This window comes from Aotus nancymaae, unplaced genomic scaffold, assembly GCF_030222135.1.
Source record: "Aotus nancymaae isolate 86718 unplaced genomic scaffold, 86718_ANA_hifiasm-v0.15.2.pri h1tg000021l, whole genome shotgun sequence".
Classification (NCBI taxonomy): Eukaryota; Metazoa; Chordata; class Mammalia; order Primates; family Aotidae; genus Aotus; species Aotus nancymaae.
The window spans coordinates 19,829,721-19,845,886 of NW_026988433.1; the positions used below are offsets into that span (position 1 = coordinate 19,829,721).

General features: G+C 51.1%; 1 protein-coding gene across 6 annotated transcripts in view; it reads left to right on the plus strand.

Annotated features, from left to right (window-relative positions):
- The first annotated feature begins 553 nt into the window (after positions 1 to 553).
- The window catches only part of SLC8B1 (solute carrier family 8 member B1), a 37,039-nt gene continuing 21,426 nt past the window's right edge, over positions 554 to 16,166 (plus strand). Inside the window, exons 1-9 of one of the 6 annotated variants that reach the window (XM_064379776.1) lie at positions 554 to 661; positions 817 to 1,205; positions 1,940 to 2,059; positions 2,634 to 2,871; positions 14,421 to 14,573; positions 14,662 to 14,714; positions 14,849 to 14,906; positions 15,047 to 15,152; positions 15,234 to 15,401. In XM_064379776.1, coding sequence (XP_064235846.1) covers positions 2,716 to 2,871; positions 14,421 to 14,573; positions 14,662 to 14,714; positions 14,849 to 14,906; positions 15,047 to 15,152; positions 15,234 to 15,401 — 694 coding nt within the window. In that variant the 5' untranslated portion in view covers positions 554 to 661; positions 817 to 1,205; positions 1,940 to 2,059; positions 2,634 to 2,715. Of the gene's footprint in view, positions 1,206 to 1,939; positions 2,060 to 2,633; positions 2,872 to 14,420; positions 14,574 to 14,661; positions 14,715 to 14,848; positions 14,907 to 15,046; positions 15,153 to 15,233; positions 15,402 to 16,166 lie in introns of those variants that run through there. The other 5 variants (XM_064379777.1, XM_064379778.1, XM_064379775.1 and 2 more) reach the window with 5 other exon arrangements.

Sequence of the window (16,166 nt, forward strand, 5' to 3'; positions counted from 1 at the left end):
GGAGGCGGAGGTTGCAGTGCCGAGATCGCGCCACTGCACTCCAGCCTGGCGCCTGGCGACAGATCAAGACTCCATCTCAAAAAAAAAAAAAAAAAGCCATGCTACTAGAGGGGAATGCTGAACCCAATTAGTATCTCAGAAGGATTTCAGGTGAAACAGCCAGAGCATTCGTGGGTAGGGTGGGGCTTTCTCCATCTGGGATTTTCTCAAATCCTCTTTGTCACCATTCATTACCAAGAGCAGCTTGACACCCTCTGGTCCCTTCACCCTGGGGAAATGAACCTCCTAGTTTCACCCTCTAACAGTCCCTCTCTGGTTTCCAGCAGTCCTTACCCATCTGCTTGTATCTCAGTTTCAAAGAGGAGGGAGAGGACGGTCTAGAGAGTGAAGACCCTAGGAAGCTCCCTGGGAGCTGTGCCTTTAAGGGCAGGGGCGAGGCGCTCCTTCTGGGGCGTGTCCCGAGGGGGCGTGTTCTAAGGGCGTGGCCGGGACTGGGGCGGGCCCGGATGGGAGGAGTTGGAGCCCGGACGCTGCAGCGGGCAGGGCACTGGGACTGGCGGCTTCGCGGGCGGAAGGTCGGGCCGGGGGTCAGGGACCTGGAAGGCCGTGAGGCCCGGCGAGGTCGAGGTTCGGAGTTTGTGAGTCCCACGCGCGGTCCGAGGTAAGAGAGAGCCGCCTTCCCGCACGGCCGGAGAACCCGGGCGCCCCGAGTTCGACTTCTCAGTCTCCGTCCGGATCGGGAAACGGAGCACGGAGATGTCCCTGGGGTCTCTTCCCTGGAATGCGCAGCCCGGATTTCCCGCCTCTGTCCCTTAGCAGATCCGTGACCATCCGAGCCTTGGGCACCTGTCCATGCGTACAGAAGGCGCTCAATAGATGCTCACTTGTGAAAATAAATCGGCGGCCAGGAGAAACAAGACGCATGCTGATCTTCAGGTGTTGGGGACACCAGGGACGCGAGCATTTATTGAGCTCTTATTGTATACCCCACCTGCCAGCATTTGTGTCCATTTCACAGATGAGGAATAAGAGGCTCAGAGAGGTGAAGTGACTTCCCCAAGGCCACACAGATAATAAGTGGCCGAGACGAATTGGAAGCCAAGAGTGTCCCGTTTCAACTTGGTGCCAAACAGAGTAACTCGGACTCCACTTGGAGTGGTTCAGGAGAACCACGGAAGAAGAAGGGCAGTGTCTTCCGTGGACAGGTGAGGAACCGTGGCTGGGGCAGGCGCCTTTCTGACCTCTCTTCCCCTCCCTACTGCCTCTCCCTCCCCTCAGGCTGTCAGCACATTGAGAAACACCTGTGCATACTTAAAGACAAAAACGTTTCTATGGGCTTTGGTTTTCCTGATTGCAAAAATAAGACACACTCATCACAGAACACGTGAAAAAGCCAAAAGAGGAAATTTAGTTTGCTGAGGACTTTTGTTTTTCCAGTTTAATTTCTTTGAAATAAATTGAAGCTGTTTTGGCCCTGGTCTTGAGGGAAGAGGTACATGGTCGTGACCAGCCCAGACCCCCTGCTAACCCTCTGTGTGTCTCTGAGCAACCCACTTCCCTCTTGGCCATAAGTTCCCCATCGGAGAGGCTGTTGGCTCTGTGACCCTCTTGCTGTGTGACCTTGGGCGGGTTGCAGAACTCCTCTGCTAGGTGTGGTGACTCGCAGCACTTTAGGAGACCAAGGTGGGCAGAACTCTTGAGGCCAGGAGTTCGAGACCAGCCTGGCCAACATGGTGAAACCCTGTCTCTACTGAAAATACAAAAAAAATTAGCCAGGCATGGTGGTGCGTGCCTGTAATCCCAGCTACTTGGGAGGCTGAGGCAGGAGAATCACTTCAACCGGGGAGGTGGAGGTTGCAGTGAGCAGAGATGGTGCCACTGCACTCCAGCATGGGTGACAGAGTGAGGCTCCATCTGAACCCCTCTCCCTGCTGTGCAGGTTGGAGGTGACATTTCCAGAACTGTTCTGAGGACTGGATGAAGGAGGTGTGGTGCAGGGAGGAAACAAGCCTGCCTTCACCTCTCCGTGCCACAGTTAGTTCATCTGTAAAGTGGAATGGTAACACCACCCCTTCTCGGCAGGTTGTGGGGATAGAATGAAGTCATCTGTGTTAAGCTTGGCTCCTTGTAAGACATAGAACAACGGGATTGCCTAGTGGCCTCCATAAAATGTGTCAGGCAAGCCTCTCCAGGTCTCAGACTGGTGGCCCGGAGGCCAAGTCCACCCCTAGTAGGAGGGATTTTTGGTTTTGTTTTGAGGGCTTCTGCACTCCCGCTCACTGTCCGCTTCCCACCTGTATCTCACCCAGCTGGCCCTAGAAGCCTGAGGCTCTGAATCCTGGCTCAAGTTCCTAGTCCCTTGCAGCCCTGACATTCTGGTCTCAGGCAGAGGCCAGGCAGGGCAGGGTAGGTTTCCATGGGGGCTCAGGAAGAAGGGCATATCTGATCTGATCTGTACGCTGAATGGGCGGGGCCTGGGGTCTCTGTGCAGAACATGGGTTTCTCCATCAGCTTTCCTTTGCTGTGGGGAGGCAGGAAGTCAGTTCCTTAGCTGAGAAAGTCTTCAGGCCCCTTTTGCTGGGTCTATGGGCTTTCAGTGATGCTGTCTCCCCCTTCTCACTCCCACCTTGCAGGCCACTGGAGCCACCAGCTGTTTGGAACTGAGCTGCTGCAGAAAGGGAAGTGAAGAGTGAGGCCCAGGCCCTGTGGGGCCGGATGGCCGGCAGATGGCTGGATCTGCGCTGGGCACTGAGTGTGCTTTGTGTGCTGCTAATGGTAGAGACAGTGCCTGGGGCTAGGGGCCCGTCTACAGGGGCTCACATTAGCCCTCAATTTCCAGCTTCAGGTGTGAACCAGACCCCCGTGGTAGATGTGAGTATCCTGGTAGGAAGCTGGGTTGGGTGGGGCTGTGTTCCTCCAATCGATAAATATTTATTGAGCATCTACTATGTGCCAGGCACTGACTGAACCCTGGGATATACCAGGGAACAATATAGACAAAACTCACTACTCTCAAGGAGCTGACAGTTTCCTGAATAGACAGATCAAGAAGTAATTGTATACACTTTGGGAGACTGAGGCAGGCGGATCACTTGAGGCCAGGAGTTGGAGACCAGCCTGGCCATTGTGGCAAAACCCCGTATCTACTAAAAATACAAAAATTAGCCGGGCATGGTGGTGGGGTGCCTGAGGCAGAAGAATTGCTTGAACCTGGGAGGTGGAGGTTGCAGTGAGCCAGGATTATGCCACTGCACTCTAGTCTGAATGGCAAAGCGAGACTCTGTCTCAAAAAAAAAGAGAAGTAAATGTATACATTTCAGGTGGTGATGTGCTAAGTGCCCTGTACACAATAGCTAAAGTGGTATCGGGGAGGGCCTGAGCATTTTCAACTATTTCAGATTGGGTGGTCACAGATGGCCTCTGTGAGGAGGTGATCTTTGAGGCAAGCCACTGAATGGAGAGAGGAAGCCACCTACATAGACACCCGGGGAAGAGCATTCTGGGCAAAGGGAACAGCAAGTTCAAAGATTCTGGAGCAGGAACAAGGTTAGTGTGTTCCTAGAACAGCAGGGAGGCTAGAATGGCTGGAACAGAGCAAGTGAGGGGAAGAATGTTAAGAGAGAAGGATGGAGAGGTAATGGTGGGCAGATTACAAAAGGCCTTACAGGCTGCGGCTAGGAGGTGAGAGTTGTTTTTGCATTAGTGAGGAGCCAGTGGAAGGTTTTCAGCAGAGGGTACCAAAATCTATGTTAGAGTTCTTTAGAGGGACAGGATTAGTAGGAGAGACGTATACATAAAGGGGAGTTTATTAAGGAATATTGACTCACATGATCACAAGGTGAGGTCCCACAATAGGCCGTCTGTAAGCTGAAGACCAAGGAAGTCATTGTGAGTCCCAAAACCTCAAAAGTAGTGAAGCCGACAGCGCAGCCTTCAGTCTGTGGCTGAAGGTCCGAGAGCCCCAAAGCTGGAGAACTTGGAGTCTGATGTTTGAGGACAGGAAGCATCCAGCACAGGAGGATGATGTAGGCTGGAAGACCAAGCCAGTCAGCTCTCTCCACATTCTTCTGCCTGCTTTTATTCTGGCTGCGCTGGTAACTGACTCAGTTTTTTTTTTGTTTGTTTTTTTGTTTTTGAGAACAGTCTCGCTCTATACCTGGCTGGAGTGCAATGGCACAATCTCAGCTCACTGCAATCTCCACCTCCCGGGTTCAAGCGATTCTCATGCTCAGCCTCCCCAATAGTTGGGATTACAGGCACACACCACCACGCCCAGCTCATTTTTTAAATTTTTTTAATTTTTAGTAGAAACAGCGTTTCTCCATGTTGGCCAGACTGGTCTTAAACCCCCAGTCTCAAGTGATCGGCCCACCTTGGCTACCCAAAGTGCTGGGATTACAGGCCTGAGCCACCAAACTCAGCCAGCAAATGTGAATCTCCTGTGACAGCACCCTCACAGACACACCCAAGAACAGTACTTTGCATCCTTCAGTCCAGTCAATTTGACACTCAGTATTAAGCATTACAAAGAGCGATGTCAAAATCTGATTTATTTCTTCAAGGGATCTCTTTGGCTGCTCTGGGGAGAATGGATTGAGGGGGAGTGGGTAGTAGCAGGGAGACCCGTGGGGAGGCTCCTGCAGCCACCCCGGTGAGCCATGCTGGTTATGGGAGATGGGGAGAAAGTGGGGGGATTTGGAGTCAATGTCAGAGGCACAGTGAGTGGGACGTATGGATGGATTAGACTGCAGGGCGCATAGTGGTGGGAGAAAGAGGAGTCGTGGATGGCTCCAGGTTTCTGGCCTGATCGGCTGAGGATCTGCTGGTGCTGTGATTTGAATGGGGAGCATTGTGGGAGGACCGATGATGCTGGAGTTAGAGGCAAGAGGCCATCCTACCAGGGCAGGGAGGGCATGGCCCGTTGCGACAGGCCACAGAGGACTTGCGTCTTTCCACTCTGATGTCTGTAAGGGGAGGAGAGGGCACAGCAGATCTGGGGTGGAGGAACAAAGGCAGGGGACTGCTCAAGATGACCTCCCGGAGTCCCCTCCAGCTGCCAGGGGCTGGAGTTCTCACCATTTCTTCAGCAGGAATCCCAAACTCAAACTGATGGGCAGAGCATATTCAATGCCCACAGGAACTTTATGAGGCTGCAAAGTGCCTTCAAGTTCACCCTCGGAAGCAGCCAACAGGCAATTAAGTCCATTTTACAGATGGGAAAGTGGTTTGTGGTTACTGTGCTTATAAAATTGAGCGCTGCCTCTTGGAGCGTGCTCCTTGGGGGCAGGAAAACTGGGAGATCATAGCAGATAATTGTGCCAGATAATCTCTCCAAGCGATTGCGCACTCAGGTCAGCACTGTGCTCACAAGACCTCCCCAAGCCCCGTGAGGTGGGTGTGATTATCTCTGTGCTATAGATGAAGACTCTGAGGTTCAGGGAGGTGAGGATGGCCAGGAAGAGAGTGGCAGAGCCAGGATGAGAACTCTTGGCTGCTTTGTGCTAAATCCTTCCCCTCTTGTCCACTGCCTCCCAGGACAGATGGGGTAGCTGAATGTTTGGAAGTCCCCACCATCCAGGGAGCCTGCAGGCTGGGAAAGGCCCCCCAACCCCTTACCTTAGGTCCTTTTCAAGGAGTCATTAATGCAACAAATATTTATTAAGCACCTACTATGTGCCAGGGCCTGTGCCACGTGCTGGGGGGATAGCAGGGAGCAGAGAGACCTGGTCCTTGCCCTCCTGGAGCTTATACTCTAGTGGGGTCATGGGTAAGAAGCAAGTTGACAAATCATTCCACAGGGTAAGGAGGGGGTGGCTGCTTTGCTTAGGCTATCATGGAAGGCCTCTCTGAGGACGTGACATTTTGACTGAGACCTGAGAATGGCTGATGAGGATCCAGGGGAAGAGAGGAATCAGTAGATGCAAAGGCCCTGGGGCAAGAGAACAATGACAGATTTCGCAGAGTGGCTAGAACAGTGAGCCAGAGAGAAGGAAGGGAGACCAGGCAGGCGAAAACAGAGGCCTGATCAGGCCCTGGAGGCTACTGCAGACTTGGCTGTCAGTGGGAGGAAGGTGGGAGCCATGGGAGGCTTTAGAGCACAGGAGGATGTGATCTGATGTAAGTTTTCATAAGAATCCCAGGGCATTTAGTCTGTTACCCTTTCCTGTCCAGCCTGACCCCTGTGTGCACCTCTCTGGGTTTCCTGGGACTGAGTTAGTGATACAGGAAAGAGGGTGGGAAGGAGTGGAAGGACAGTGAAGTCACCCCCCACTCCCCCAGACGAAGAGCAATCCTCCTTACTCTGCCTCTCTCCAGCAGAGAGCTGGGGAGGGGTTCTGAGGGGCCTAGGGGAGGTCTGTGCAGCTCAGGGAGGGTGGAGCAAGGCCGAGTTCACAAGGATGTGATTTTGGAGACCAGATTTGGAGGAGCCGCCTTGCTGAGTCACTCTGCTGGCTGGGAGATGGAGTGTCTTCCAGCATCCTCCCTGGCTGACCCCGAGGACAGGGAGGGGGATGGCAGGAAGATGGGGAGAGGGCAGGAAATGGGGGCTGCCCCTGCTCAGTTGGGCAGTTTCCTCAGTAGCTTCAGCTGGTCACTTTCAGGCAGAGCTGAGTTTGGAGCCACTTCTCAGTGGTGGGCTGTGTGCTCCTGGACAAGCCACTTTGCCTCTCTGCCTCAACTCTCTCATCTGTGAAGTGGAAACAATTGTGCCAACCTCCTGGGTCTCTGATGAAGTCTAAATGTGTGAGATGATGCCCGGCATAGTGTGCGGCACAGCTACAGGAGGGCCTGCTCTGCCAGGCATGGTGGGAGGGCCAGGTGGTAAACAAGTCTATAATCCTCAGCACTTTGGGAGGCCAAGGCGGGAGGATCACTTGAGGACAGGAATTCGAGACTAGCCTGGCCAACAAGGCAAAACCCTGTCTCTACTAAAATACAAAAATTACCTGGGTGTGGTGGTGGGCACCTGTAATCCCAGCTACTCGGGAGACTGAGGCGGGAGAATCGCTTGAACCCGGGAGGCGGAGGTTGCAGTGAGCTGAGATCGTGCCACTGCCCTCCAGCCTGGGTGATGAAGTGAGACTTCATCTCAAAAAAGAAAAAAAAAATCTGGGATTCTACAAGGAAGAGGTGATTCTAAACATAATTCCAACCGAGTAATTCCAAACATAAGCCCTGTAATCCCAGTGCTTGAGGCTTTGAAGGAGAAGACCTGGGTTAATGAGAGCTTACAGCAACTGGAGGTCCACCTAGGCTGGGAGTAGTCAGGGAGGGCTTCCTGCAAGAAGCATCCTGAGAACTAAGAATTGGAAGGTGAATGTGGATTAACTAGAGGAAAAGGAGTTGTGCCCCAGGCAGAAAGAACAGCATGTGCTAAATCTGGACCAATGCCAGGAGGGTCTGGGCGTACCAGGACCTGACAGCTGACCAGACGAACTAAACTGGATACAACGGACCAAAAGCAGGCAAAGGAGGGGTCTTTAGCAGCTGGTGGAGGGAATGCTTTAAAAAGAGCCCTTCTGGTAAGATGAGGTGGGCAGCCAGATGGGAACCTCTGCAGTTGTTCTCTGTGGTGGTGGAGATGGAAGGAAGGGATGAATTCAAGTATTGTTTAAGAGAGACAATTTTTGGCCAGGCTTGGTGGCCCACCCCTGTAATCCTAGCACCATGGGAGGCCGAGGCAGGAGGATCGCTTGAGCCCAGGAGTTCAAGACTAGCCTGGCCAAAATGGCTAGACCCCTTCTCAACAAAAAATTTGAAAATTAGCCTGATGTGATGCACACCTGTGGCGCCAGCTACTCAGGAGGCTGAGGTAGGAGACTGCTTGAGGCTGGGAGGTGGAGGCTGGAGTGAGCTGTGAACATGCCATTGCACTGCAGCAGCCTGGGAGACAGAGCAAGAACCTCAGCTTGGGAGACAGAAAAAAAAAAAGAGAGAGAGAGAAAATTAAAACTTAGATGATAATCAACCTTTTTTTTTTTTGAGGTGGAGTCTCGCTCTGTCGCTGAGGCCGGAGTACAGTGACGTGATCTCAGCTCACAGCAACCTCTGCCTCCCGGGTCTAAGGGATTCTCCTGCCTCAGCCTCCTGAGTAGCTGCGATTGGAGGCGCCTGCCACCATGCCGATCTTATTTTTTGTATTTTTAGTAGAGACGGGGTTTCACCATGTTGGTCAGGCTGGTCTTGAACTCCTGACCTCAGGTGATCCGCCTGCCTCCGCCTCCCAAAGTGCTGGGATTACAGGAGTAAGGCACCGTGCCCGGCCTATTTTTTTTTCTTTTTCTTTTTTGAGACCAGTCTCAATAGACTGGTCTGTTGCCCAGTCTGGAGTACAGTGGGCAGTGGTGGGATCTTGGCTCACTGCACCCTCCGCCTCCTAGGTTCAAGTGATTCTTCTGCCTCAGCCTCCTGAGTAGCTGAGAACACAGGGGCACACCACCACGCCTGGCTCATTTTTATATTTTTAGTGGAGATGGAGTTTCACCATGTTGGCCAGACTGACCTCGAACTCCTGGCCTCAAGCACTGGGATTACAGGTGTGAGCCACCATGCCTGGCCTCCATGTCCTTATTCTGTTCTTATCTAGGCACGTGGGTGTTGTTGCCCGCATTATACAGAGGAGGAAACTGAGGTTAATTTACTTGCCCAAGATCACTCACCTAGAAGGATGCAAATTCGGATTTCAATCAGGCAGTTTCGTGAGAGGGGCTCAGTAGAGGGAGCTGTGCTGCCTCCCAGTGTGGCTATCATTGTTGCCCCTCCCAGAGGAGCAGATGGCAGCCTGCCTGCTTCCCTGGCCCCCATCTAGGGTGCTCCCTCCTTGTGCTAGGCGGGGCCCTCTTTGTCAGAAACCCCTTGGGTGTCTTTATCTCCCAGGGAAATTCCTGGACCCCAACAAAGCCACAGGGCCAGGCTTCGGGTAAGATTGAAACCCTCCCACTCCCAGTGTGGAGGGAGCCCAGCCTGCCTGTTGCTTTTAGGTGGGAGCTGGGGATGGGATGAGGGAATCTCAGGACAGAAACCTGAGTCTTGCCTCTGCATGTTTCGGTGGGAATAGTTGCTGGAGATTCCCAGGCCTGGGTTGGGATGTGCACACCATCACTCCAGCCTGGGGTACAGATGTTCTCTGTAAAAAGCCAGATAGTCGGGCCAGATGTGGTGGCTCACGTCTGTAGCTGCAGCTACTTGGGAGGTTAAAGTGGGGGGAATTCATTGAGCCCAAGAGTTTGAGGCTGCAGTGAGCTGTAATCATGCTTCTGTACTCCAGCCTGGGCAAGAGCGAGACCTTGTCTCTAAAAAAAAAAAAAAGAGAGAGAGAGAAAGAAAGAAAGGCAGGGCACGGTGCTCACACCTGTAATCCTAGCACTTTGGGAGGCTGAGGCGGGTGGATCGCTTGAGGCCAGGAGTTTGAGACTAGCCTGGCCAACATGGTGAAACCCCGTCTCTACTAAAAATACAAAAATTAGTCAGGCATGGGGCACACGCCTGTGATTCCAGCTCCTTGGCTGAGGCAGGAGAATCACTTGAACCTGGGAGGTAGAGGTTGCAGTGAGCCGAGATCATGCCACTGCACTCCAGCCTGGGCGACAGAGCAAGACTCCATCTCAAAAAAAAGAAAGAGAAAAGAAAGGAAAGAAAGATACAGTAAGAGCTAGACAGTGACTGTTCTCAACTTTGTGGGCCACATGGTTTCTGCAACCTCTCACTGCCCTCACAGTGCCCGAGCACCATAAATGAGAGCACATAAATGAATGGTTGTGGCTGGGCCCCAGCACATATTTATGGATGTAGAAGTTTGAATTGTATATAATTTTACATGCCATGAAAAATTCTTCTTTCAATTTATGTCTCCCAGCCATTTAAAAATCTAAGACTCATTCTTGGCTTGCAGGCTCTGGACAGTCACATGGTGGCTGGATGTGGTCCAGGGGCTGAAGTTTGCTGACCCTTGGCTCACCCATATGTTAAAGGGGAATCATTCCATTTGCCGGGCAGGAGTGTTGGAAAGGCTACACAAAATCATGTAGTCATTCAAGCAGCCATTAACACAAATGTATTAAGCCCCTGCTACGGGCCAAGCTCAGGGAAAATACAGGAATGCAGATGGAAAAATTCAGGCCAGGTTTGGTGGCTCACTCCTATAATCCCAGTACATTGGGAGGCTGAGGTGGGAGGATGGTTTGAGCCCAGGAGTTCGAGACCAGCCCAGGCAACGTAGTGAGACCTCCAACTCTCTCTCTTTTTTCTTTTTTTTTTTTCAGACAGAGTTTCGCTCTTGTCGCCCAGGCTGGAATGCAATGGCAGATCTTAGCTCATTGTAACCTCCGCCTGCCAGGTTCAAGCAACTCTCCTGCCTCAGCCTCCTGAGTAGCTGGGATTACAAGTGCATGCCACCACGCTGGCTAATTTTTGTATTTTTAGTAGAGACGGTGTTTCACCATGTTGGCCAGGCTGGTCTCGAACTCCTGACCTCAGGTGATCCGCCCCCTTTGGCCTGCCGAAATGCCTGGATTACAGGCGTGAGCCACCGCACCTGGCCCTCGAGACCTCCATCTCTACAAAAAATAGTTTTTAATAAATTAGCTGGGCGTAGTGATGCATGCCGGTAGTCCCAGCTCAGCCAGCTCCACCATCTAAAAGCTGTATCTGTAGCAATTCCTTTCCTCTCTTTGAGCTTCAGTCTTATTTGTAAAATGGGATAAATTATACCAACCCCATTGATAGAGGAATCAAATGAAATTACAGATGTTCAAATTTGCCCTCCTCAGAGACTTTCTATGTAAAGCAGTTATTACCCCATCCCCACTATTAGCACCCAATTTTTGCCTTCATAGCAGTTATCACAATCTTTATTTTGTTCATTACCTTGTTTACTGAATTTTATTATTTTAGAGACAAGGTGCTCTGTCACTCAGGCTGGAGTGCAGTGGGGTGATGATGGCTCACTTCAACCTTGAACTCCTGGGCTCATGTGATACTCCTGCCTGCTGGGACTGCAGGCATGCATCACCACGCCCAGCTAATTTATTAAAAACTATTTTTTGTAGAGATGGAGGGGATGGGCGTGGTGGCTCACACCAGTAATCCCAGCACTCTGGGAGGCCAAGGCGGGTGGATTACTTGAGGTCAGAAGTTTGAGACTATCCTGGCCAATGTGGTGAAACCCTATTTCTACTAAAATATAAAAATTAGCTGGGTGTATTGGCGGGTGCCTGTAGTCCCAGCTACCTGGGAGGCTGAGGTATGAGAATCAGTTGAACCCAGGAGGCAGAGGTTGCAGTGAGCTGATATTATGCCGTTGCACTCTAGCCTGGGTGACAGAGCGAGACTCCATCTCAAAAAAAAAAAAGAGTCGAATTGAGTGGCTGAGTGGATATTATGCTCAGGCTGTCCTGATCTAAAAAAAAAAGTATTTGGGTATTTTTTTTTTTTTGGTTTTGTTTTTTTCGTTTTGTTTTTTGATTTTTTTTTTTTGATAGGGCCTTGCTCTGTCACCCAGGCTGGAGAGCAGTGGTGCCATCATAGCTCACTGCAACCTCAATCTCCCAGACTCAAGCAATTCTCTCACCTCAGTCTCCGAAGTAGCTGGGATCACAGGCGTGTGCCACCATGCCTGGCTCATTTTTAAATTTTTTTGTAGTAATTGGGTCTTACTATGTTACCCAAGTTAGTCTCAAATTCCTGGGCTTAAGTGATCCTCCTGCCTCAGCATCCCAAAGTGTTGGGATTACAGGCATGAGCCAGTGTCCCTGACCACAGATTTTATCTTTCCCACTGGCTTATGCTTTCTGAGGGCAGGGCACTGTAGAAAGATTGAGGGGGTTCAGCCTCTGCTCAGGGGATACTGTATGGTGGGCAGAGCTCTTAGCAAAAATTGGTGAGAAGGCCAGAGGCTCAGAGAGAAGAAATCTTGCCTCCAGTTTTATGTTGGTGGGAGTTGAGAGAGGGCTTGTGGAGGAGGTGGAACTGTGGTTTGACAAAGCTTTCAAAAATTATAGTGAAATATACATAACCTAAAATTTACTGTCTTCTTAACTTTTTTTGTTTTTTTGGAGATGGAGTCTTTGTCACCCAGGCTGGAGTGCAGTGGTGTGATCTTGACTCACTGTAACCTTCGCCTCCTGGGTTCAAATGATTCTCCTGCCTCAGCCTCCTGAGTAGCTGGGATTACAGGTGCACACCACCATGCCTGGCTAATTTTTGTATTTTTAGTAGAGATGGGGTTTCCCCATGTTGACCAGGCTGGTCTTGAACTCCTGACCTCAAGTGATCCACCTACCTCGGCCTCCCAACGTGCTGGGATGACAGGTATGAGCCACCGCACCTGGACAGACTCGCAGTTTAACCATGACATTCCTATCACATTGATCATAAGGCTGCTCATAGCCGGTGCTGGTGTAGACTTGTGAGAATTGCTTATTTTCCATTCCTGGGGAGAGAGTATACAGGTAGAGCTTGGGCAAGGCATTCTGGCAAAATCAAGCAATGTTGAACATCCCCCGTCAGGACCTTGACAATTTATTTTGGACTGTACTATTTTGTTGGGCGTTTGTTGACTTCCAGTTGCCAGTTTATTGTTCTAGAACCACATATAAGTGTAGTAAGCTAGAGGTGCCGGGGAACTAAAACCTCCATCCAGCAATCCTCTCCCAGTGGCTGATGGGAGTTGGTGTATAAATACCCCAGCTCCCTTGCCCCCAGATGAAGCTCATGGTGATGGTAACTGGCTCAACCCAGCTTTCACTGGCAGCTATCCACTCTCTGTACCACTTCTTTTCTTCTATTTCTTTTATTTTCTTTTTCTTTTTTTTTTCTTTTGAGACAGGGTCTCACTCTGTCACCCAGGCTGAAGTGCAGTGGCACAAGCATAGCTCTCTGCAACTTTGACCTTCCAGGCTCAGGTGATAGCTCAGACTACAGGCGTATGCCACCGAGCCCTGCTAATTTTTTGTGTTTTTTGTAGAGACAGGTTTTGCCATGTTGCCCAGGCTAGTCTTGAACTCTTGTGGTCAGGTGATCCTGCAGCCGCAGCCTCCCAAAATGCTGCCGTTACAGGCATAAGCCACACCACACCCGAGCTCACTTCCCTTTCTCTGTGTTTGTGTTCCTTCGCTCTCCCAAACACACTATGTCTATCTCAGTCTTTGTCTGAATCAGCTTCTGGAGGAACCCAGACCCAGATGCCCCCTGACTCAGCACTTTCACTTCTCAAATCCTCTCTGACAACATTTTTCTCTCATGTGCTCAGAGTCATGTGTGAAGAAGTTCACTGGTTATATTGAAAAATTAGACATACCCAATTGCCCAGTAGGGAAATGGTTACCTCAGTGATGTATCACCCATAGTATGAAATACTCTGCAATGGTAAAAGACTCTCGTGAGGCAGGGGAGAACACTGGGTTCTGGTGCCTCGAACTGCCTGGGTTCCAACCCTGACTCTCCCATTGAGTGCACACAGGCATTGTCTCAGTCTCCTTATCTGTTTAATGGGCATGATAGTAGTTCCTTCCTCGAATATTGTTGTGGAGAGTAATTGAGATACTTTTTTTTTTTTTGAGACAGGATCTCTGTTGCCCGGGGTGAATGCAGTGCTGCAGTCACAGCTTACTGCAGCCTCAACTTCTCGGGCTCAGGCGATCCTCCCGCCTCAGTCTCCTGAGTAGCTGGGACTACACATGCACACCACCATGCCTAGCTAATTTTTTTTTTTTTTTTTTTTTTTTTTGCAGAGATGGGGTCTTGCTATATTGTCCAGGCTGGTCTTGAAATCCTGGGCTCAAGCAATCCTCCCACCTCAACCTCCCAAAGTGCTGGGGTTATAGGCATGAACCACTGTACCCAACCCTCAAAGAATTATTATACAGATCAATTGAGATACATTTTAAGCTCTTAGCACTATGCTTGGCATATAGAAATCACTATAGTATGTTTCAAATTCTGTGTATTAATGTGTGTGTGTGTGTGTGTGTGTGTGTATGTGTGTGTATATATATATATATATAAAATGGTAAAAGCAAATTATAGAAAGGAGATTTAGGATGGACCCATTTCTGTTAAACAAAACAAAGTGTGTAATAGGGTATATGAATAAATGTAATTGATCTGAGAAATGTCTGTAAGGATGTGCTTCAAACTAATTATGGTGGAACCACTGGAGAGGGGAGATTATGGAGGGCAGGGATAAGAAAGCAGAATTTAGAAATCTTTATTATTTTTTAAAAAATGTATTCCTGAATTACTTGTATCAATTTCAAACAGATGTTTATTTTTTCAATTTAAATTGCCTAGTTGCCACCCAGAGGGTATGATGGCCTTAGAGACCAGGCTGGAGGGACATTATTTTTAACTGCTTAGATAGGCCTAGTCCAGTCCTCAGGGAGGTCTCTGACTCTGATGTCCCCCTCCTTGTCTTCCTGCAGTGTCGCAAGGTGTGTGGCCTGAATGTCTCTGACCGCTGTGACTTCATCCGGACCAACCCTGACTGCCACAGTGATGGGGGCTACCTGGACTACCTGGAAGGCATCTTCTGCCACTTCCCTCCCCGCCTCCTCCCTCTGGCTGTCACCCTCTACGTGAGGCCCTTCCCCTGGGGGGCTGGTGAGAGGGGCTAGTGGCCCCGGCTGGACTTGACTCTCCCTTCCCCGCCGGCTCCCCACCCAGGTTTCCTGGCTGCTCTACCTGTTTCTGATTCTGGGAGTCACCGCGGCCAAGTTGTGAGTTTGGGCCTGGACTCTGGTCTGGCTTATCGATGGGAGGACGGTCCCCAGGAGCCTGACATCCAGTCACCTGGGTTTGGGGGAAGGATAGGTCACTATGGAAATGCTTCCTGTCTGCTTTTTCTCCATAGTTTCTGCCCCAACTTGTCAGCCATTTCCACCACGCTCAAGCTCTCCCACAACGTGGCAGTATCCTTTTGTCCAGTGTCCTGTGCCCTGGAGGGAGGGCAGTTGTGGGGAGGCTGGGGGACAGGGTGGTGGCGCATGGCCCAGGTAAGGCCTGGGTGGGCTGCAGCTGCGACCCTGGCCCCCTTGACATACACCCCCATGGTGTCACCTTCCTGGCATTTGGAAATGGTGCACCTGACATCTTCAGTGCCCTGGTGGCCTTCTCCGACCCGCACACAGCTGGCCTGGCCCTCGGGGCACTGTTCGGTGAGAGCAGCCCCGGTGAGGGGGCGGGCGAAGCAGCAGGAGAGGGTGCAGGGCAGCTGAGATCTGGCATTGTCTCCCCAGGCGCTGGTGTGCTGGTTACCACAGTAGTGGCCGGAGGCATCACCATCCTGCACCCCTTCATGGCCGCCTCCAGGCCCTTCTTCAGGGACATCGTTTTCTACATGGTGGCTGTGTTCCTGACCTTCATCATGCTCTTCCGTGGCAGGGTCACGCTGCCGTGGGCTCTGGGTGAGCAGCTGTGGAGCTCAGGCGGGAGATTCCAGGGCTGATGGGCAGGAGGTTTAGGAGGTGCCTGGGACAGAGGGATGTGAGGGGTGATCAGTGGGGGTCTTGATTTGATGACAAGGGACAGAAACCCTTCTCAAGCTGGCTTGAGCAAAAAATGGGAACATGTGGGTCACATAACCAAAGAGGCCTGGCAGAGCTGGGGGCTGGGGAGGGAGTATTCAAAAGCTTCACTATTTTTTGGCCAGGCCTGGCAGTTCACACCTATCATCCCAGGACTTTGGGAGACTGAGGCAGGAGGATCACTTTGGCTCAGGGGTTTGAGACCAGCCTGGGCAACATAGTGAGACTCCATCTCTACAAAAAAGAAAAAAAAATTAGCTAGGCATGGTGATGTGTTCCTGTGGCCTCAGCTACTCTGGAATCAAGGGCGGGAGGATCCCTGGGGCCTAGGAGTTTGAGACTGCAGTGAACCATGATTGTACCACTGCACTCCAGCCTGGGCAACAGAGCAAGACTCTGTCTCAAGAAAAAAAAGTTTCATAATTTCCAATTTTAACAAGCAGTACAGGTGGGATCTAACTGGGGCTACCCGGGTGGTGACAGCAAGCATGCTCCCTGCAGGTGGCTCCAGGGGGATGAATGGAGGGACAATTTGTGCAGAAGGATAATGAAACCCACAAAACCCACAAGGGACACTGAGATGCAAGATACCCAGGGGCCAGCAACAGTGGGAGCTGTGACCACACCCATTCCCAGTGGCAGAAG